Source organism: Pelophylax lessonae, assembly GCF_965119305.1.
Source record: "Pelophylax lessonae genome assembly, chromosome: 10".
NCBI classification, from domain to species: Eukaryota; Metazoa; Chordata; class Amphibia; order Anura; family Ranidae; genus Pelophylax; species Pelophylax lessonae.
In genome coordinates, this window is record NC_138777.1 from 43,677,565 (window position 1) to 43,701,638 (window position 24,074).

At 44.2% G+C, this 24,074-nt stretch overlaps 1 protein-coding gene across 2 annotated transcripts in view; it reads left to right on the forward strand.

Moving 5' to 3' along the window:
* The window catches only part of CREB3L1 (cAMP responsive element binding protein 3 like 1), a 144,006-nt gene extending 120,263 nt beyond the window's left edge, over positions 1-23,743 (forward strand). Inside the window, exons 7-12 of one of the 2 annotated variants that reach the window (XM_082269701.1) lie at positions 1,542-1,600; positions 2,119-2,187; positions 3,724-3,823; positions 15,337-15,463; positions 19,449-19,665; positions 23,101-23,742. In XM_082269701.1, coding sequence (XP_082125827.1) covers positions 1,542-1,600; positions 2,119-2,187; positions 3,724-3,823; positions 15,337-15,463; positions 19,449-19,665; positions 23,101-23,125 — 597 coding nt within the window. In that variant the 3' untranslated portion in view covers positions 23,126-23,742. Of the gene's footprint in view, positions 1-1,541; positions 1,601-2,118; positions 2,188-3,723; positions 3,824-15,336; positions 15,464-19,448; positions 19,666-23,100 lie in introns of both variants that reach the window. The other variant, XM_082269702.1, reaches the window with a different exon arrangement.
* Positions 23,744-24,074: the final 331 nt, after the last annotated feature.

A 24,074-nucleotide genomic window follows, 5' to 3' on the forward strand; every position in this document is an offset into this window, starting at 1 on the left:
GATGTATAGATGGGAGGTTACAGAAAAAGATGTGTTGATGGGAGGTTACAGGAAAGGATGTGTAGATGGAAGGTTATGGAAAAGATGTGTAGTTGGGAGGTTACTGGAAAAGATGTGTTGATGTGAGGTTACAGGAAAGCATGTGTAGTTAGGAGGTTTATGGGAAAGGATGTGTAGATGGGAGGTTATGGGAAAAGATGTGTTGTTAGCAGGTTACGGGAAAAGATGCGTTGATGGGAGGTTACGGGAAAGGATGTGTAGTTGGGAGATTAGGGGAAAAGATGTGTTGATGGGAGGTTACAGGGAAAAGATGTGTAGATCAGAGGTACAGGAAAAGATGTGTTAATAGGAGGTTACAGGAAAGGATGTGTTGATGGGAGGTTACAGGAAAAGATGTGTTGATGGGAGGTTACGGAAAAGGATGTGAAGATGGGAGGTTACTGGAAAGGATGTGTTGATGGGAGGTTACAGGAAAGGATGTGTTGATGGGAGGTTACGGAAAAGGATGTGTTGATGGGAGGTTACAGGAAAGGATGTGTTGATGGGAGGTTATGGAAAAGGATGTGAAGATAGGAGGTTACGGGAAAGGATGTGTAGATGGGAGGTTATGGGAAAGGATGTGTAGATGGGAGTTTACAGGAAAGGATGTGTTGATGGGAGGTTACAGGAAAGGATGTGTAGATGGGAGGTTACAGGAAAGGATGTGTAGATGGGAGGTTATGGAAAAGGATGTGAAGATGGGAGGTTACAGGAAAGGATGTGTAGATGGGAGGTTACAGGAAAGGATGTGTAGATGGGAGGTTACAGGAAAGGATGTGTAGATGGGAGGTTATGGAAAAGGATGTGAAGATGGGAGGTTACAGGAAAGGATGTGTAGATGGGAGGTTACAGGAAAGGATGTGTAGATGGGAGGCTACAGGAAAAGATGTGTTGATGGGAGGTTATGGAAAAGGATGTGAAGATGGGAGGTTACAGGAAAGGATGTGTAGATGGGAGGTTACAGGAAAGGATGTGAAGATGGGAGGTTACAGGAAAGGATGTGTAGATGGGAGGTTACAGGAAAGGATGTGTAGATGGGAGGTTACGGAAAAGGATGTGAAGATGGGAGGTTACAGGAAAGGATGTGAAGATGGGAGGTTATGGGAAAGGATGTGTAGATGGGAGGTTACAGGAAAGGATGTGTAGATAGGAGGTTACAGGAAAGGATGTGTAGATGGGAGGTTACGGAAAAGGATGTGAAGATGGGAGGTTACAGGAAAGGATGTGTAGATGGGAGGTTATGGGAAAGGATGTGTTGATGGGAGGTTACAGGAAAGGATGTGTTGATGGGAGGCTGCAGAGACGGAATCATAGATGGAAGGTTAGAGGGTAGGACATGTAGATGGGAGGTTAGAGGGAAGGTTAGATGGAAGGGTGTGTGTAGTTGGGAGGTTACGGGAAAGGATGTGTAGATGGGAAGTTATGGGAAAGGATGTATAGACTGGGGCTTACAGCAATGACATGAGGTGTGATTTTGGGTCCTTTTTGTGTCTGCTCCTCAGATCTCAGCCCAAGAAAGCCGGAGGAAGAAGAAAGAATATGTAGAGTGTCTGGAAAAGAAGTGAGTTGTGAAATGTGTGTACATCGCTTCTTTCAGTCCTTCTTTCTCTGACATTTCTTTGTTTTGTCCCTCTAAATTTGTTATTGTGTTATGTCAACCAGTAGCCTATTCTTATAACATTATTTTTACTGTGTCGTTTTTATTGTTAGTGTGTTATTAGATTGTTATTGTGTCTATTGTGTATCTAATTTCACCCACAAATTTTTGGGCCTCTGCCCCTCCCACAAATCCATAACAAAGGTGTTGTCCTCGCCTACCTGGACTTCCCAATTATTATAATCCATTGGAAGAGCATGGCTCCACCATGGCTTTGTAATGGCTGTGGTTGTTGAACCAAACTGGATATCCTGGCAAGGATAACTCATCCTTGGACATCTCAACAGATATAAATATCCAGCATATGTGATTCAACTTGCCAGAAACCTCACATAACTTAAAATCCATCCTGGGTGGGCTGTCCCTTATTGTTCTAGTGCACCAATGAGTATACCTTTCTGTTTTTATTCTGTCTTCTTTAGGGTAGAATCCTTCACATCACAGAACAGTGAGCTGTGGAAAAAGGTGGAGAGTTTGGAAAATGCCAACAGGTGAGATGCTTTCACTTGCCAAATGCCAGTGTCCAACACAGCACTGTTTTGATCCCCATTTTGGGTATTCGTTGAGCTGGACACAACCTAGCCAGGGCACCTACAGTATGCTTTGTCTGTAGGCACAGCTCTTTCTTTTGTAACTGATTTCTCCAACATCTTACCATTCACACATTACCTCCAGCTGTGCCCTTCTTGGCATTCTCAGAAACACTGTCACCACTTATTGTGACAAGTCCAATTCAAGCCACATCTAATCCGGCCAGCTTTCTTGCCACCTAGGGGCAGTTTTCTGAGCCAATCAGGGCTCTTGTTGTCAGTCTTACAGGCTAAACAAGCTTACAGGAGGCAAGAGCAGAGGGATGACCTTAGTGTACTGTACTTCATTGTCGTGTCACAGGCTGGTGCAGTTCCTGGACCTGGTTGTATTGTTTAAACCCTGAAAACCAAAAAAGTACCACCAGGGTAGGGTCTTTTTGTAGCAGAGACTTATAAGTCTCTTCTGTCAAAAACTTTGGTTCTCAGAGCGGTGGAGAAGAGCATAATCATACTTGCACACTCCAATCCCCCTTCACTTCTGCTTTAACTTGTGTGCAGTGAGGTCCACAAGTTTACTGTGCTGCCTGGCAGAGGTGTCTCTATCACTAGATTGGTTGAACAGAATTACAAATCCTTTGGCACAATTTACATATATTTAATTCAACTGTGAATTTAGCTGTTTGCCTGCAGTTCAAATTTAAATGGAATAGAATGTCTGGCCACTGAAGGTAGTACTGGCAAAAACAATAACTGAATTAAAAAAAAAAAAATTTGAAAGATCCTACATCTACTAATAGCCAAATTTATAATTACTAAGCATGGTAATATCTCCAACTCCCAAATATCCCAAACCTTTAATTGGACACTCAAGGACACTGCTCCCCTCTTTATCTGCATGTGTGAACCCTGATTGGCTCATACTGATGCCCTTCCCTCTCTCGGAGCACTGCTGTGCAGAGGATTACATCAGTTTATGTACTTTGGCTAAATCTAAGTGAAAATATTTTTACTGGATTTAACAAATCCATATCTAAATTATTTTTTTGTAAATATATTAGAGTTCAGCTTTAATAATTCATAACTGGGAATATAGCCCTCTATGACCCTTGCATTGTATGCAGTGGGCTTAAATATGTCATCTGGGCAGCAAACTTTACCTGGCAGCTGTTTAAATGCTGGCAAGCGTGTTTATCACTGCTACCGAAATTAAAGTTGAACAATTGAACAGTGGAAATCTTTATAATGCAAAATGGGCCATGTGGGAATTAAATTCAAGAATTTCAAAAAAGTTAGGTCCAGTTTGTTCTGATGTGAGATTTTGTCACCACCTAGTGTTTATTCTGTGAATTGCAGTAACTATGTGATTCATAATAATACTGTAAGCATGAAAGTCTATCTGATCCATAAGATTTAGTGAATGCTGGAGATCACAAAGGACTAAACAAAGTATGCCTTTGAATGGACTGATAAATATTTACATTTAATTATTTTCCTTAGGTCTCTCCTACAGCAGCTACAAAAGCTGCAAGCCTTGGTGACGGGGAAAGTGCCACGACCCTGCAAACTTGCTGCAACACAGACAGGAACGTGCCTAATGGTATGTGCCCTACTATCTTGTCTTCCTTGACAGCGACAGACAAATATTTCTGACAGTCTGACAGAAGAATTGATGCATCCATAGATGACAATAAAGTGTTATTAAATCCACAACAGTAAAATCAATCTGTATATGCAGTAAAGCATGCTTGGTATAATCACAGTGGAATCTAGGGGGTTAATCCTCCACATTGTGTAAAAAGGCTGTTTGATCCTGTCTTCTGATCCTCTCCTTCTTTTACTGTCCCCAATCCATCTGCTGATAGCTCAGAGCCCTAGGAGGCACACTGCACATGCTTAGTTTGGTGTGTATTGCTAGAGAGTTTTTTTTTTTTTTTGGGAGGGTGCATGTGATTAGGACAGGGCCAATCGGAACTGTGCAGACAGAGGGTCAGGGGTCATGTAGCCTTATAGAACAGTCAGCGGAGAATGAAAACACCTACCGTATATACTCGAGTATAAGCCGAGTTTTTCAGCACATTTTTTTGTGCTGAAAACGTCCCCCTCGGCTTATACTCGAGTCAAGAAAAAAAAAAAAAGTCCCTGGCCACTCCGCTGTGCTTAAGCTTTAAAAATGGCGCCGCCCGGCGCATACATGTCACCGCGCATGTGCCGCCGCGGCTCGGGACAGGCCAGGAATAGCCGAAAGTATACGAGCGGCGGTGGCGCGTGCGCAATGACGTGTCGGCGTTGGGCGGCGCCATTTTTAAAATGAAGGCGCCTCTGGAACAGGTAAGTGAAACAGCTGCACTACCTGCCATTATGCAGGGCTCTGGGCATACTATAAGGGATGCAGTGCTGCGGGCATGGTCCACCTGTACCATGCCCACAGCACTGCATCTCCTGTAGTATGCCCACAACCCCGGATCCTCTTGTACCATGCCAGTCACCCTGCATTCTCCTGTACCATGCCAGCCACCCAGGATTCTCCTGTACCATGCCAGTCACCCTGCATTCTCCTGTACCATGCCAGTCACCCTGCATTCTCCTGTACCATGCCAGCCACCCTGCATTCTCCTGTACCATGCCAGCCACCCTGCATTCTCCTGTACCATGCCAGTCACCCTGCATTCTCCTGTACCATGCCAGTCACCCTGCATTCTCCTGTACCATGCCTGCCACCCTGCATTCTCCTGTACCATGCCAGCCACCCAGGATTCTCCTGTACCATGCCAGTCACCCTGCATTCTCCTGTACCATGCCAGTCACCCTGCATTCTCCTGTACCATGCCTGCCACCCTGCATTCTCCTGTACCATGCCAGTCACCCTGCATTCTCCTGTACCATGCCCGCCGCCCTGCATTCTCACCCTAGGCTTATACTCGAGTCAATCATTTTTCCCATCTTTTTGTGGTAAAAGTAGGGGCCTCCGCTTATACTCGGGTCGACTTATACTCGAGTATATACTGTATTACAAGCTTTAACCGTTGCTTGGCCAGACACTGATAGAAGTCATGCAATTGCTATATACTGCTGAGGTAAAGGAATTTAGTGGTTTAGAATTACTAAAATAATTGAATTTCCATGTTCTGTGTACTGTGGGAAACCAGATATAGTGAATGCAGGCTCCTGGGTTTAATAACACTTTAAGGCAGGGATTCCCACACTACGGCCCTGCAGCTGTTGCAGAACTACACATCCCATGAGGCATTGTAAAACTCTGACATTCACATACATGACTAGGCATGATGGGAATTGTAGTTCCTGAACAACTGGAGGGCCATAGTTTGGGAATCTCTGCTTTAAGGGATAAATTGTGTTCATACAAAAGTTGTCATTTTGTGCCTACAATGAATTGAGAAAGCTCGCTGGCCACATTATTATATACACCCCTATCTAGTATGGGTCAGGACCGCCTTTTCAGGATGCCGAATTTTGATCCATGTTGGCTCAATACCATCACCAGTATACCGCCACTCTAAACTACTGGCACAAAGTGGGTTCATGGTGTGTATACCAAATTTTCACTTTTTTTTTTAAAAGGGAGCTATGCGCAAAATCAAAAATTGCATATGCACGCAAAGTGGACAGGAATACCAAAACTTTAAGGTGGTGGGAACAGAACCTATGAATGGAGGCCCCAAAAGATCTTAGAATCCAGTCTTAGATTCTTACCGGGCTCCATCTATAAGGGTTCTTTCTTACCTTGGTGTGTGTTAATGCATATATGTTAGGACAGCAATTTGAATGGCTCTTAACTAGTGATCGACCGATATCGGTTTTTTGTTGCTGATACCGATATTTTAGCCAATGCATATCGGTATCGGCCGATATTTTTGTACATTTAAAAAAAATATTATTTTCTTTTTTTGACAGGTACTTTTGTGGAGGGATCTGGGGGTTTAAAAGACCCCAAACCCCTCTTCTGCACTTAAAAGCATTCAAAACGCCAAGTTTGGCTGTTTTGAATGCTGTCATTTTTTTCAAATCTGGCGCCAGACAGTACCCGGAAGTGATGTCACTTATGACATAACTTTCGGGTTTTTCCAAAGAGACCCGGTCAGAGCCGAATGCAGCTTTGATCGGATCTTCGGCGGCCGTGCAGGCGGGTTGCTCGGGTCTCCCGGTGGGACGGGAAACCCGGTCGAGCCACGGAAGGCGGCGAGAGGACGTCCCCTCCCGCTCCCTGTAATGACAGCCGAGCGGCTTCTCAGCCACATCAGATGTCATTACAAGACAGCCGACCGTCGGACGCCGTTACCAGGGTGATGTCTCTAGCTGCAGGCATCACTCCGGTACAGCACTTTCCGAAATATCGGCAATATCGGTAACCTCTGGGGCCGATTCCGACATATCGGGGAGAGTGCATATCGGCCCTCGATATATCGGCTTTGCCGATAATCGGTCGATCCCTACACTTAACACACCATAATTCATTGCATGAATTAACTTATCTGCGCTATGTTTTTTCTTTTTAATTATATTTTTTTAAAATGTTTTATTATTGGCAACATAATGCACCACAATGCATGCAGTGCACCATAGCATAGCCCTGTTTGTTATTATTGTATATGAGCATTGGTGTGCTGTTTTGAATAAACAGCAACGCACTGCATTGCACATAACAGACATGGTATCTGTGTTTTGAGTCACCCTTTATGTACGCCCTGGGAAATTATTTTAAAATGTTGGCATCTATAACCATGTAGTATTCTTGCCACAGTCATACAAGCACCACACATCTAATTTAAGCAGAAACCAATTAACCTGCTGGTATATTTTTAGCTTGTGGGAGGAAATCCATGTAGCTGATGGAAATCCACACAAATACAAGAAAAACATATAAACTTCATGCAAACAGAAGTGTGGTCGGAATCAGTTTTGGGACTCAGGGCGGCACGCCTAACCTCATTCCTGCTGGGTTGCCAGGAGTAAAACTTACTGTCCGCTGTCCCAGCATGCAGAGTGGCTTTATTGGTGTTTCAGTTACTGCTCCTTCTTTAATATCTGTGACACTGCGCTGTGTGTGAACAATTTGACTAGTGTAATTGGGCCGGCAACTGTTTTTTATTTTTTTTATTTATTTAACCACTTCTGGACTGGAAGATTTTCCCCCTTAATGACCAGGCCATTTTTTGCGATTTGGCACTGCTTTATTTTAACGGCAATTGTGCGGTCGTGTGATGCTGTACCCGAAAATTGAACCCAAATTGATGTTCTTTTTTTGCCCACAAATAGAACTTTCTTTTGGTGGTATTTGATCACCTAAGCAATTTTTATTTTTTGAGCTATAAACAAAAAAACAGCGACAATTCTGGAAAAAAAAAAAAAACAATATTTTTCATGTTGTGCTATTTAACATTCCCAACAAAAATTAATAAAAAACAAAATGTTTTCATTCATTTAGGCCAATTTGTATTCTGCTATATATTTTTGATAAAAAAATCCAGATAAGCGTATTTTAAATGGTTTGCGCAAAAGTTATCACGTCTAAAAACTAGGGGAAAGATTTGTGTCATTTTATTTATTTATTTTACTAGTAATTGCGGCGATCAGCGATTTTTAGCGGGACTGCGACATTGCGGCGGACAGATCGGACCCCTTACTGACCTTTCTGACACTTTTGGGGCAACCAGTGACATTACTACAGTAATCAGTGCTAAAAATATGGTTATAAAATGGTTAACCCAGGGGCGATCAAAGGGTTAAGTGTGAGCCTAGGGGGTGTTTTCTAACTGTGGGGGGGGGGTGGGCTTGTAATATCAACACAGAGACCTGTGTTCCTAAATAGCAGGTGTTTACAACAGCAGACCACCGTTCTCTTCACGGGGAGCGATCGCGGGTGCTTGGCGGCAATCGCGGCTGCTGGCCCTGCGCGCGCCCACAGGATCGCTCCCGTAAACCGACGCACAGGTACGGTAGCTGCTCGGCAAGTGGTTAAAAAATATAAATTAATCCAGAGTGGAACACACAAAGCAATTCCATTGCATGTGTTACACTAGTGCTTTAAACAAATATATATATATATATGTCAGAAAATAAATAAAGTTGTTGTGGGCTGCCACTTATTCCTACATATAATATGAGGCTACTGCTATCACTAAATGTGTTCCCACATACAGTGCAATTAGTAAAGAAAAAGTTGTGATAGCGCTGCCTAATAGTGGACAATTGATTGATTGATTGTTCATTATTGGGCAGCGCTATCACAACTTTTTTCTTTATTGATATACAGTGCATCCGGAAAGTATGCACAGCGCTTCACTTTTTCCACATTTTGTTATTTTACAGCCTTATTTCAAATTGGATTAAATTCATTATTTTCCTCAAAATTCGAAAAACAATACCCCGTAATGACAACGTGAAAGAAGATTGTTTGAAATCTTTGCAAATTTTTTAAAATAAAAAAGGAAAAAATCCCATGTACATAAGTCTTCACAGCCTTTGGTCAATACTTTGCTGAAACACCTTTGGCACCAATTACAGCCTCAAGTCTTTTTGAGTATGATGCTACAAGCTTGGCACACCTATTTTCGGGCAGTTTCTCCCATTTTACTTTGCAGGACCTCTCCAGCTTCATCAGGTTGGATGGGGAGCGTCAGTGCACAGCCATTTTCAGATCTCTCCAGAGATGTTCAAGTCTGGGCTCTGGCAGCGCCACTCAAGGACATTCACAGATTTGTCCCGTAGCCACTCCTTTGTTATCTTGGCTGTGCGTTTAGGGTCATTGTCCTGTTGGAAGACAAACATTTGCTCCAGTCTGGGGTCCAGAGCGCCCTGGAAAAGTTTTCACCAAGGATGTCTTTGTCCATTGCTGCATTCATCTTTCCCTTGATCCTGACTAGTCTCCCAGTTTCTGCCACTGAAAAACATCCCCACAGCATGATGCTGCCACCACCATGCTTTACTGTAGGGATGGTATTGGCCAGGTGATGAGCGGTGCCTGGTTTCCTCCAGACATGATGCTTGCCATTCAGGCCAAAGAGTTCAATCGTTTCATCAGACCAGAGGATTTTGTTTCTCATGGTCTGAGAGTCCTTCAGGTGCATTTTGACAAATGCCAGGTGGGCTGTCATGTGCCTTTTATTGAGGCGTGGCTTCCGTCTGGCCACTTTACCATACAGGCCTGATTGTTGGAGTGCTGCAAAGATGATTGTTCTTCTGGAAGGTTCTCCTCTCTCCACAGAGAAACGCTGGAGCTCTGTCAGAGGGACCATCAGGGTTCTTGGTCACCTCCCTGACTAAGGCCCTTCTCCCCCGATCTCTCAGTTTGGCCGTTTTCTGTACCCTTCCTTAGTTCTGTGTCTCGATACAATCCTGTCTCAGCCATCTCCAGACAATGCCTTGGACTTCATGGTTTGTTTTGTGCTCTGACGTGCACTGTTAACTGTGGAACCTTATATAGACAGGTGTGTGCCTTTCCAAATCATGTCAACTGAATTTACCACAGGTGGACTCCAATCAAGTTGTAGAAACATCTCAAGGATGATCAGTGGAAGCAGGATGCACCTGAGCTCAATTTTGAGTGTCATGGCAAAGGCTGTGAATACTTTTTATGATGTACATGGGATTTTTTTTTCGTTTTTTATTTTTAATACATTTGCAAAGATTTCAAACAAACTTCTTTCACGTTGTCATTATGGGGTATTGTTTGTACAATTTTGAGGAAATAATGAATTTAATCCATTTTGGAATAAGGCTGTAACATAAAATGTGGAAGCTGTAAATATTTTCCGGATGTACTGTATATACAGTACTGTGCAAAAGTTTTAGGCAGGCATGAAAAAATACTGTAAATGAAAACTACTTTCATTAATAGAAGTGTTAATAGTTTATTTTGATCAATTAACGTGTCACAAGACTGCTCTAACTGCTGATGAGAAAAGGTTTTAAATTTACTAAAACTATTGCATTTCCATATTCTGTATACTGTGGGAGATCAGATATAGTGAATGCAGGCTCCTGGGTTTATTGACACTAAGGCCCCTTTCACACAGGCGGATCGTTCAGATCCGCCTGTCCGTTTTTTTGGCGGATCTGAACGGTCCCCCCATGCATCTCTATGGGGGATCGGATGTCAGCGGAGACATGTCCGCTGACATCCCATCCGATCCGTCAAATCTGGACGGATGGAAACCCTATTTTCCATCCGTCCAGCGGATCGGATCGGATGAGAACGGACCGACGGTCCGTTCACATCCGATTTCCCCCATAGAGATGCATGGGGAACTGACAGCTGTGTCTCCGCACACAGCGTGGAGACACAGCTGTCATCCTCCTGCTCAGCGGGGGATCAGCGGCTCGATCCTCCGATGAGAAAAACGGAATCCGTCCGACGAACGGATAGTGTGAAATGAGCCTTAAACAAAATGGAAAGTGAATGAACAGAAGAGAAATCCAAATCAAATCAATATTTGGTGTGACGACCCTTTGCCTTCAAAGCAGCATCAATTCTTCTAGGTACACATAGTCCTTGTGCACACAGTTCTTGAAGGAACTCAGCAGGTAGATTGTTCCAAATATCTTGGAGAACCAACCACAGATCTTCTGTGGATGTCGGCTGCCTCAAATCCTTTATGCTTCTTCATGTAATCCCAGACAGACTCCATGATGTTGAGATTAGGGCTCTGTGGGGGCCAACCCATCACTTCCAGGACTCCTTGCTCTTCTTTACACTGAAGATAGTTCTTAATGACATTGGCTGTATATTTGGGGTCATTGTCCTGTTACAGAATAAATTTGGGTCCAATCACATGCCTCCCTGATGGCATGACATGATGGAGAAGTATCTGCCTGTATTTCTCAGCATGGAGGATACCATTGTTCATGACCAAATCTCAAACTCTGTAGAAATGCAGTCCTTAAATTTGCAAGGAACCTCCACCATGCCTCACTGTTGCCTGCAGACACTCATTATTGTACCATTTTCCAGCCCTTTGGCAAAAAAAAATGGCCCCCTGCTGCAGCCAAACATTTCACATTTTGACTCTTCAGTTCAGAGCACCTGCTGCCATTTTCTGCACCCCAGTCTCTATGTTTCTGTGCATAGTTGAGTCTTGTTTCCATGTCGGAGGTATGAATTTTTGGCCACAATTCTTTCACGAAGACCACGTCTGGCCAGACTTGTCCAGACAGTAGATGGGTGTACCTGGGTCCCACTGGTTTCCACCAGTTCTGTGTTGATGACACTGGCAGACATCTTCTGATGTTGAAGGGAAGTAAGCATGATGTGTCTTTCATCTGCTGCATTACCTTTACTTAGCCGACCACTGTGTCTACGGTCCTCAACGCTGCCCATTTCTTTGTGCTTCTTCAAAGAGATTGAACAGCAAATCTTGTAACCCCAGTCTGCTTTGAAATCTTTTCCAGGGAGAGATCTTGCTGATGCTGTATACCTAGCTAGTGTGCTAAGTCTTGCCATTGTGTATAATCTGTGACACGAAACTGTCCTCCACAACCTCACCTTCGTAGCAGAGTTTGGCTGTTCCACACCCAGTTTTAAGCCTTTACTCAGCTGTTTCAGTTAATGACTGTGTTTAAACCTACATATGAAATTAATAATCATTAGAACCTGCTAGGTATATTTGATTAATCATACACCTGACTAATCCTACAAAATCCTTGACTTTCTGCAAGTGTAAAGTGTGTGCAAGTGTAAGAATTGGTGCTGGTTTGAAGCCAAAGGGTAGCCACACCAAATTTTAATTTCAATCTCCTTGTAAACATTGGCTTTCAGCAGGCACATTCTTCAGCTATGCTGTGAAAAAGGCAGATTTGTTATGGGACAGATTGCCAGTCCCAGTCCAGTTAGGCTGATTAATGTTTTGTCTGCCGGCTGCCTGAGTTTGGGAGATTTGTTATGGGACAGATTGCCAGTTCAGTTAGGCTGATTAGTGTTTTGTCTGCCGGCTGCCTGAGTTTGGCGAATCGCAGATCCAATCCAGAAATTGTTAGGAAGGGCAGGGAGGATCCAATGGTCATCCACGACAAGTTTTAAGTGCAACCGTTCTGCAATTACAGGGTTCATTAGAGAGGTTCCCTATCACTTGTTGTCCATCTGACAACATTTTACTAGACAGGAAAAAACGCAATTCCTGTGCGGGTTCCCACACCGCATCATACTCACAGGCAGTTCACACTGCACTCTGCAAACCGCTGAGGGTGTCAGTATGAAGGTAATCAGTTCGCAGAGTGCAGTGCGAACTGTGGAATAACACGGAATCAGATCGCATGGATCTGAACACCCATGGGATCCTATTCCAGTTCGGACAAAAAAGGGTCCTGCACCATTTTGGTTCAAATCGGATTTCAGCCATACAAACTGCATGTCTGAATTTGCATGTGATGTGCACAGCAATGCGGTGCGAATCATATGCAATGTCTGAAATCGCATAAGTGTGAACCCAGGCTCACACAGAAACTGTTGAAGGAGGCCAGAGCCCCTGTCAGATTGTTATTTCTGAATGTGTCCTTGTTTCAGATTATCCCTCAATTCTTGGTTTGGTCTTGTTATCAAGACAGGATGGACCCCAGTTCCAATAGACCTCAGAAAGCAGTAGAAACCAGACAGGAGTTCTAATTGTTCCCCACCACATTATCCAAAACCAGAGAAAAATACACTTTAGGGTAGGGGAAGGCAACCTTAAAGAGGTGGAGATCTACCGGAACAACATGGGAGAAGTCAAAGATCAGTGTTTCCCAGTGTTGCCTCCTCACACCTGATTCAAACCTCTAATTGCCGTACTACCATGTTGCAATCACGTGCATTGCACGGGAATCATCGGTTTAAATCAGGTGGTGAGAAGGCTTCTCCTCACCACCTGTCAAACACACTTAGATCGCTTTTCAGAGGAGTAGCAGTGCCTGCTGCACTTGTTAATGAACCCTTAGTTGCATTTGGCAGCAGCACTCTTAGGACATGTTTACGCGTAAAGTTGAGCGGGGGGGAGGTTTAAAACCTTGCGGTTGAGTCGTGGTTTTACCACCCCCAATCCCCACCCCCTTTTGTTGCTGAGGCAGCAGCTGAAGATGTACACATGTCACAACAGGAATTAAACCCCCCCTGTTGCTTTTGGCGGGTGCTACCGCCTGCCAGACAGGACCCTTTCAAACGGGGGCAACTCTGCAAGTGCCCCGCAGCTGAATGCTTCTGTGGGGTCCAAGGGGTTAAAGCAGGTGGTGAGAAACCAACATAATGGTGCCTGCTTTAACCCCTTGTTTGCTGTATTGCACAATATTTCAGGGCATTTGCACAGCAGGCCCATTCACTTGAATGGGTCATGCTTGGCAGGTGCTACACCCATGACAAGGCATAGAACTCTTGCTGCAGCTGCGACATGTGTACACCCCTGGCCACTACAGCTAAAGGGGGTGCGGTTGGGGCAGGGGTGGTAAAATCATGACTTTACCACCACCCAAACTACAAATGTAAATGAGCCCTTACTGTTCTGAGCCCCCTAAAAGTGCTTTCACACTGATGTGCTGCGGTTTACCTACACCATGGGTGCATTGCAGCAACTTTCCTGGGTTTGCTGCGCTTTGCAATAGATTTCTATTATATTGTGCAGGTGTGGTGCACTTTCTGAAAACGCACCAAAAACTCCTGCATTCAGAAAGCCACAGGATATAATAGAGGTCTATGGCTAAGCACAGCAAACCCACAGGAAAGCTGCATGAACGCTGCACTGCACCCATGGTATGGGTAAACCACAGCGCATCAGTGTGAAAGCAGCCTTATAGATTTATAGCCAGTGTTTTACTTCACACTGACCTGAAGATCTCTTCTTTCCTGTTGCTGGCTCCCCACTGGAGACTGCTGGCCGGAATAAGAGGTGGAGTGCAGTTGGTAACACTCCGCATGGGACAGGATCCTGCACTACAGAGGAGGCATTGGCTTATGCGGCTTATGCTCCCTAATACAGCTCCAACTTTACAAGTAATCCCTCTGCATTGCACTCTGTTTGATGCCCTGGAATAGTGGGTCAGCAAGCCGAGACCGGAATTTTCCAGTCACCTGGCCGCGATCTATTGGTAAATCACGATTTACTGGTTGCTGACCCCCTGCTTTAGGCTGTAGCATGTGAGCAAAATAGCCACAAAGGTGGACTATGCCATTAGAGCTATCAGGAACCAAGGTTATTATTAAAGTGGAACTAGTACTTACCTTCCCTCAGGCAATTGAGCATCCTCAGCCATCTTGATTGGTCTGCCTGGGATGAGGGAACTCCCATGCATAACTCATTGTGGAACCAGAGCATATTGAGGTTGTACACTCTAAGGCCCCTTTCACACGGTCACACCGCCCGACGGAATCCGTTCTGCTCAGCAGGGGATCGATCTGCCGATCCCTGCTGAGCAGGCGGATGACAGCTCCGTCTCCGCTCTGTGTGCAGAGACAGAACTGTCAGGTCCCTGCTGACCTCTATGGGGAGATCGGATGAGAACAGACCGCCTGTCCGTTCTCATCCCATCCAAAACGATCCTCCAGACGGATGAAAAATAGGGTTTCCATCCGTCTGGATTTCATGGACAGGATCGGATAGCAGCAGGTGTCAGCGGAGATGACTCCCCTGACACCCGCTGCCCCATAGGGATGCATGGAGCATCCGATCAGGTCCGCCTGAAAAACTGACAGACGGATCAGATTGGATCGCCCGTGTGAAAGGGGCCTAAAACAGTTCGCCAGCAAGTAGGCAAGAAACATTTATTGCAGAAGATACAGTGTATAAAATAAAGCTTTCTTGGTAAAAAAAAAATTTGTTCCACTTTTGTGTGATCCAGGAAGAAATGTTCTCACTGAAGGGCAAAATCATTCAAAGTTGCCTAGACTTGGGGTTGTTTTTCAGTCCATTGACATATGAACTTCATAGATACATTTTTCTCATGAGTATATAGTATAGGAACAGCTTTGCAAGTCTCCCAAGCATGTCACACCTATAAACTAACCTCCCCTACATCTCTACATCACTGACTTGCCTTATCTGAGATATAAGCCGTCTCTGCCTACTTCACAACTAACTAACTAATATTTTTAGTGTATGTTCTGTCCCTCTGATATCTTTCTCCTCTCTGCAGGTTGTGGTACTGTGTTTTATTCTTGCCTTGGGGTCCATGATTCCATCCTTTCCAGAATTCTCTTCAGGGTCTCAGACAGTGAAATCGGCCCCTCCTTTGGCACCTGACTTGTATACCCTCAGCCAGAGTAAGACAGCCACATGAACACCCTTTTCACTTACCTTACCTTCATCAGCAGCAGGACAGAGTTGTGACTTTGGGCTGATGTCAACGTATCATGAACATTAGACATCTTCTTTATTTGTGCTGACCAGACTTGCCTCAAACTTCAACAGTTTGAATGTAGTTAGATCATTTAATTGATCGCAGGATGAAATTGATTGTTGAATACAACCAAAAAATATTTGATCACTATTGATGACAAAATAAATCAGAATGTCAGCACCTGTCACTGTGAAATTATTGTTTTATTCTTCAAATAGGGCTTTGTTTGAGTCATGGTAGATTGCTATGATGCTGGGACAAATGATTTCTTGAGTGATCAGTTGCTGAAATGATTGTAATTTCCAACCTATCAAGTCTTTACCATTTTTTAGTCAATATTGGTCAGTTAATAAGGATCGAAATACTAGTGGAAAAAAGTGGACATATGCTGGATCCAACTGAAACAACTGGTTCACTCAGCAATCTTATTACAAGTATGGCCAGCATTAGTCAAGCCAAGTCAGCCTTTCTTAAACGTTTTACCCCAAAGGAACCTTTAAAATCATTTCTGTCTTGGGAAACCCTTCTAAAATGTATTCATCAGAGTCAGTGAAAAGAATGTCTCTTACATTGGTGGCCAGCAGGAATAATGCTTTCTGTACAGACAAATCGTTGGTGTCATGCCACTGACTGCCAAAAGTTGTGTTGGACCCAGAACTATGTAGGCAATGTCAGATAAGAGGTCAATCAGCCATAGCTCAACGAACCTCAAAAAAAGAAACACTGAAGGGACCCTAGGATTCCACATAACCCTAGTTGAGAATGGTTGGTCTAAACCTTCTACTAGAGAATGCAATATAAATGTCTGGAAAAGTGAAAATGTATCCACATGGAATTTTTAATTCCCTAAGGCTCCATTCACACCTGGGCAATTTTGAGCATTTTTCAGCTCCAAAAACGCTAAAAAAAAACGTTCCAAAACGCCCAACAAGTAAAACCCCATTCATTTAAATGACCCCTGTCCACATCTGAGCGTTTTGCAAAACGCCTGTAGCTGAAAAAAATACATGAGCTTCTTTTTGGGCTGATTACCAGCATTTTTGATAGATGTCAATGCCTGCCTCCAAAAACGCCTGAAAATCGCTGTTAAAATCGCGGTAAAATTGCGGTAAAAAAACCCGTGCGAAAACGCTACGCTCAAGTGTAAATGCAGCCTGGAGCCCAATTGAACTTTAATTTAAAATTGGCTAAATGCATTTCAGGTGCATCAAAACAAAAGGTGTGTAAAGTCCAACAGTTTGTTTCCTTTAAAAGCAGTTACAGCCCAAGTAGAAAAGTCTGTCCCCTGCCAGCATTCTACAGAGTGGGACTCTTGCTCTCTGTGTGGAAGCAGTGGTCTCATTGCAGAGGTCCAACATGCTCCGTGTTGAGTCAGAGCCAGAGCTCTCCAATCAGTGTTGAGCATGACCTTTTCAGAGCTAGAGGTCTGACTCAAGAGGGAACCTGTCGGACCTCTAACTGAGACTGCTGCTTCCTCTTAATGAGAGCAGAGGGCCTTCTCTGCAGCTGCTAGCATGGGAAAGACTTTTCTAATGAGGTTGCGGCTGCTTTCTAAAGAAACAAGACCTTGTACACTTGCACTTTTAAAATTGATTGAGTCCCAGGGTCCTGTTTCAATTCCTATGCTGGCTTCAAGTTCTTCATTAGCCCAAACTTTTTCTTTTTAGGATTGAATAAAGTCTTGAAGGGTTAGAACCTCGACCATGATTTAATTGCTGTCTATGTGCCAGTTAAGGATATTTATGCTCTCTTACCTTATGTTTATTTAAAGAAACACCATCACCTTGCTCATGCAGGGCTGCAATGGGTATTTCCCTGCCCCCATATTCTTATCATACCAGCACTCTCTGGTGGTTCCTTGCTCCTCTACAGCCAATGCTGAAATAGGCTTTGGAGCCCACCTGGGGGGAGTAGTGAATTTACTTCCCTGTCATGTGACAAGGCTCAGCTCTAGCATTTAGCTGCTAGGCCTAGGTGCCATCACAGAATAGAAGGTCGCATCCTTCTCTGTATGTAGATGTACCAGGAATTATTGGCCACTGCTGAGGAGCCAGGAGAGGAGAAGGAGTGCAGGTACAGTGGGTACGGAAAGTATTCAGACCCCCTTAATTTTTTCACTCTTTGTTATATTGCAGCCATTTGCTAAAATCATTTAAGTTCATTCTTCTTCCTCATGAATGTACACATAGCACCCCATACTGACAGAAAAACACAGAATTGTTGACATTGTTGCAGATTTATTAAAAAAGAAAAACTGAAATATCACATGGTCCTAAGTATTCAGACCCTTTGCTGTGACACTCATATATTTAACTCAGGTGCTTTCCATTTCTTCTGATCATCCTTGAGATGGTTCTACACCTTCATTTGAGTCCATCTGTGTTTGATTATACTGATTGGACTTGATTAGGAAAGCCACACACCTGTCTATATAAGACCTTCCAGATCACAATGCATGTCAGAGCAAATGAGAATCATGAGGTCAAAGGAACTGCCTGAAGAGCTCAGAGACAGAATTGTGGCAAGGCACAGATCTGGCCAAGGTTACAAAAAGATTTCTGCTGCACTTAAGGTTCCTAAGAGCACAGTGGCCTCCATAATCCTCAAATGGAAGTGGTTTGGGACGACCAGAACCCTTCCTAGAGCTGGCCTTCCGGCCAAACTGAGCTATCGGGGGAGAAGAGCCTTGGTGATGAGAGAGGTAAAGAAGAACCCAAAGATCACTGTGGCTGAGCTCCAGAGATGCAGTCAGGAGATGGGAGAAAGTTGTAGAAAGTCAACCATCACTGCAGCCCTCCACCAGTCGGGGCTTTATGGCAGAGTGGCCCGACGAAAGCCTCTCCTCAGTGTAAGACATATGAAAGCCCGCATGGATTTTGCTAAAAAACACCTGAAGGACTCCAAGATGGTGAGAAATAAGATTCTCTGGTCTGATGAGACCAAAATAGAACTTTTTGGCCTTAATTCTAAGCGGTATGTGTGGAGAAAACCAGGCACTGCTCATCACCTGTCCAATACAGTCCCAACAGTGAAGCATGGTGGTGGCAGCATCATGCTGTGGGGGTGTTTTTCAGCTGCAGGGACAGGACGACTGGTTGCAATCGAGGGAAAGATGAATGCGGCCAAGTACAGGGATATCCTGGACAAAAACCTTCTCCAGAGTGCTCTGCACCTCAGACTGGGCCGAAGGTTTACCTTCCAACAAGACAATGACCCTAAGCACACAGCTAAAATAACGAAGGAGTGACTTCACAACAACTCCGTGACTGTTCTTGAATGGCCCAGCCAGAGCCCTGACTTAAACCCAATTGAGCATCTCTGGAGAGACCTAAAAATGGCTGTCCACCAACTTTTACCATCCAACCTGACAGAACTGGAGAGGATCTGCAAGGAGGAATGGCAGAGGATCCCCAAATCCAGGTGTGAAAGACTTGTTGCATCTTTCCCAAAAAGACTCCTGGCTGTATTAGATCAAAAGGGGGCTTCTACTAAATACTGAGCAAAGGGTCTGAATACTTAGGACCATGTGATATTTCAGTTTTTCTTTTTTAATAAATCTGAAACAATGTCAACAATTCTGTGTTTTTCTGTCAGTATGGGGTGCTATGTGTACATTCATGAGGAAGAAGAATGAACTTAAATGATTTTAGCAAATGGCTGCAATATAACAAAGAGTGAAACATTTAAGGGGGTCTGAATACTTTCCGTACCCACTGTATATGAGGTCAGGGGATGCACTGGGCCAAAAACACAGACAATGTCACATTGATGTTTAAGTCAGCTGTTAAATATATGCTGAACCAACCAAAATTGTATGTCTGGATTTGACAGATCTGTCTATCTTAATGTATGCTATTGTTTTATGTTTGGCGAATAACAGATCTGTGCATTGTGTTTTTGTCTTGCAGTCCGCTCCCGAAATCTCTTGTCTTACGACGAAGGGACCGGAGCTTCAGAAGAGGGTCCCAGCCCAGGTCTGGGAATTCACAGAAGGGGAAGCTGGTCTGCCGATTCAGCAGTTTTCAGCAAACATCTCAAAAACACGGCTCACGAAAGGGACAAATACCTTGCAGAAACAGACCGCAAGAACCGGACACATGGAGAGTTCACAAGACAAGAAGAGGGGTGAGCACTCGTCTATGAGCAGCGAATGGTCTTTGGATGGGGTTAGCCTCAGTGTGCCTATGTCAGTATATCATCATTGTTCTCATCTCTTCATCCAATGGGACAATGGATGGGGTCCTCAGAGGGGAGGAACTGGGTGAGACAATCTTTTGCAACTCATGGGAGCCATCAGTCATCAGTTCATACCAGCATTGTAAAATGAGGTTAAAAGTTTACATCTGATTGATTGCTCTGGACACAGAGCACACACGCTACAGCACGGTACACACAATGAGTTGTTTTTGTTTCAACCCTATGGGTTGAAGGAAAAAAAACTGTCAGCTGCGGTTGGAGCTGCTGTACTAATAATCTGCCATTAGTACAGCGATCTCCCCCGCTGAGCTGATCAGCGCTCTCCGCCATTGGCCCTGATCAGGAACCGGTCGGCTGCTGGTTTTCTACCATGCTCGTCCGACAGAAGCCTTGCGCACGGGCTGAATGTCGGACAATTTTTATTAAACCTGCAGATGTTGGCCAGCATTTGGCCTGTGTGTATGGGGTTTTAGGGAGCCCAAAGCCAGCAGTGAGCAAAATAACTGAATAAAAATTGTGTGGGGAAAAAAAGCTGGGAGGAGAGCCTGCTTTCTCTCTGCTCCGCTAAGGAGAGAGAACTCTGTGGTGCATCACAGGCTTCACACCATGGCATGCATTTAATGAATGGGTTGCAGAGTGTATCCCCTCATGTAGGAGTTATAAATCTGCATCTGAGTGTGAGTTCAGCATTGTGAAAATTATTAATCAAGGGCCTGTGTGGAAAGGCTTTTGTTTTCTTCAGAACTGCTTTTCTCACCCATACAAATCAAAGAGAATGCAAAAGCAGCTCTAAACAGGTTGATGCAGCCTGTAATGGTAATCTCAAAAATGTCTCAAATTGATGTCAAATGACAGCATAATGCATCTAGAAGCAAGCTGCATTTGTCCATTGATACAAGCCCAAACCCCGAGGACACAGTAAACAAAAAGTACATATAAAATAGTGTCCTTGAAAATTGAGCATGGGAGCCCACCAAGGCAAAACTTCTAACCACTTAGCTGTCAATATGATATATCTCTAATATTTTTCCTTTTATTGAAATATGTTTAAGGAGCTTAATGAACTCCTTTTACAGTACAGTATATAGGGCAAAGCAACAATGGTGATTTTCAGCCTTGAGGGCCCCTTTCATCTATAGTGAAATAGAGAAAGGCAGCCATAACTGCCCATAGGATGAGAATGTAAAGGGTGGTCTTATAAATTATGTAGCACTGTGGGGTCACTTTTCACTGACGTCTGTAAATGGTGGTAATCATGGTAACAATTAAGCGTGTGTGAGGGAAGTATTGATCTGAAGCTGTGTCAGACACCTGGAAGGTTGCCACTGCCCTCCCTATTATACTTGTTGTTACAGCTTTATTGGCAGATTTTATCTATCATTCAACTGGTCCATGTTTCACACCTTCTGTTGGTTTTGATTAGTGGGTTGACCGCATGGAACTTGTGGTTAAGAAAGTCTTTGCAAACCAGGGCTCTGTGGAACCCTAGGGTTACTCTAGAACAAATGTGTCAAACACAAGGCCCAGGGGCTGAATACAGCCCTCCAGATCATTTTATGTGGCCCTTGCAACTGAGGCAATCCCCTTGTTTCGACCTCCACCTTGTCTCAGCAGTCAGCAGCAGGAAGGAGGACAGAACTCCTCCTCAAGGTCCTGCACTTCTCCATGCAGGTATGGAGAAGCTTTTCTCCGCCCCCCTCCCCAGCCGCAGCACACACCTTGTCTCCATCTTTCCTGGTCTCAGCATTCAGCAGATTCCAGTCCTCCTCTGGACCTCCTCCAGACCCTGCACTTTCTGCTTTGCAGCTCAACCCCTAGCTTCTTTCCAACAGCAGCACAAGATAAGGGGATGCACTGTAATGTAAGGGAGATTGGGGGAGGGATGCTCTGGACAGCTAGTCTTTACAGATACAACTGGCCCTTTGAGGACAATCATAATGCTGATGCCGCCTGCAATGAAATTGAGTTTAACACCCCTGCTCTAGAGGTTGCTAGAGGTTCATTGTGCGAAGATCAATTTCTTCCTCTCAGATAGGTTACCACTAACACCAATGATTGCCTTAGCTATCAGTAAGAAGAGGATTCTTTCCATTAACCACAAATGTAAGAAACAATTTTCCCCATGGCCATCACACTAATATACTGTGAGCTGTAAATATATACAGTATATACAGGATATTGGAACATTATTGCAAGGGTTCCTCTGTGTTAAAAAGGTTGAAAAAGGCTGAGATAGGCATTTAGGTTGGTATAATAAACGGGTACTCAGTTTATTCTAACTGTTCCTATTAAACATCAGTATGGCATGCATTAAAAAAAAAATTATACTCACCTAGGTGGATGCAGCATCGGTCCGAGAATAGAGCAATTAAACATGGCTGAACGCTCAGCTCTCACTCTTCAGCCTGCAGAGCGCTGTTAACTGTCACTCACTGGAGCACTGGGCTGTGGAGGGGGTGGGAGCAGCTGGCTCAGACTCTCAGCAGCTCACTGAGAGACGGAGCCAGCAGCCGGTCCAGGCTTCTCGGTGGATCCTGACCATTTAGTCAGAATCTTTCCAGAGCCTGGACTGGCTCTGTTGCATCAGCCAACAGCGGACTTTAGCAAAAAATGGGTCACAGGAGTGCAGAACAAACTGCACTCCTGGGATCCATAGGAAAAGTACAGCTTATAAAGCTTTGTCTATACTTCTCCTTTAATATTGGAATAAAGTAATTGTTTTTAACCTTAAAGCTGTGGTCTTGCCCTCCCAACAAAGAGATTATTCTGGTGTCCTATTTTGGGCAGGGTCCATATTTTGGGGGATGTGGACTATTATTGACTTAAGACTACTCTTCTTATCAGTCATGCTAACCACCCATGTGTGGAAGAAAAGTGATACAATTTAGAAGAGAAAGCCATTGAACTCTGAGGAGTTTGTGTTCATGGCATTTTTTGTGTCAGAACTATGTTTCTCCCTCTACAAGTCAAAAGGAATGCAAAAGCAGCTCAGAAAGAGGTCAGGAGCAACTCAATATGTTCTCAAAGGGAAGCTGAAGGCAACTGAAAGCATTGCCTTTGCCTTCCTACACAAGTACTTATGGTCTTCTGAAATCATACCTCATCCTTGTGTCCAGGCTACACACAATGTACTCCCCAACAAGGTTTGGAAATAGGCAAAAGAGTTGCCCACAGTAACCAAGAAGATGCGTTTTCATGTTCAAATTGGTCGCTAAAATCCCACTGGTTACTTACTGTGTGCAAAATATACTTGTTTCTTTGTCCCAGTTTTCATAAATCAGCCCCACTTTAATGATGGTTGTACGTAGTGCATACATTATTTACAAGGTCACAATTAACAGTCTTTTATGTTTTCTTTTACAGGGACACAGGTTCCAAGTTCTTGTAGGGTTGGATTCAAAGGGAGAGGGATCGAGAGCTGAGCACTACAAATGGGGGGAGAAGGAGAAAAAAAAGACTCCGGGATTTCTGGAATCAGAGACTGACAAATACATTGTAATCCCGGCACAACTCTACTACAGCCCAGTACATATATATGGCGGCAGCACCATGGCATTCTGGTAACGTGTGCAGAGACTCAGTAATCATGGTGCTGTCACAGCTGCCTGGCGTGTGCCCGAGGCACCAAGTATGGAGGAAGAGATTGACTGCTGCTTCTTCAGTACACCAAGCAGTGTGTATCTGCTAAGTTCTCCTGCCTCCTTCTTTGGATGACATCATCAAGAAACTTTAAAGGAAAGGTTTACCAAAATAGTTGCCCTCCCCCCTATATGTTGCCAGTAAATGACTTCTGACTCTCAACGTTGGAACACTACCCCCCCTGCTCTGCCCCTAGAGCCCTCTCTCAGCCCTCTCTGTCCCCTGTACAGACACCAACTTGGATCTCTGGAAAAGATTGGTTCCTTAAAACGCAAGCTTTTTACGCACTGGAGGCTCCTTACATCAATTTATACGCTTCTTCCTCTCATCTCTGCTCTGTGCCTGCTTCAGTCAAGCAAAATCATAAGAATAAAAAAAAATTAGCATCAGCATTACGTCTCCTGTGTGAGTCACTAAACGTGGGGAGGGGAGCGCAAGGCGAGAATGAAAGAGGTCAACATAGCTAAAAATGAAGAACCAAGGGACAGAGTGCTATGTATTATGAAGGAGGCTGCTAAGGGGAAGAGCAGCAATTACGCAGGTGATCTAGCTAAGAAAGACAATGTGGGGCCCTCCAGCATGTGATGGACTACGATTCCCATCACATCCCTCCAGATCAGCCTGAGGAGGGCAGTGACTGTTCATGATGCAATAAACATAGCAATGTTAAAGCTCACTATCAGCTCAAAGTGGTCAGA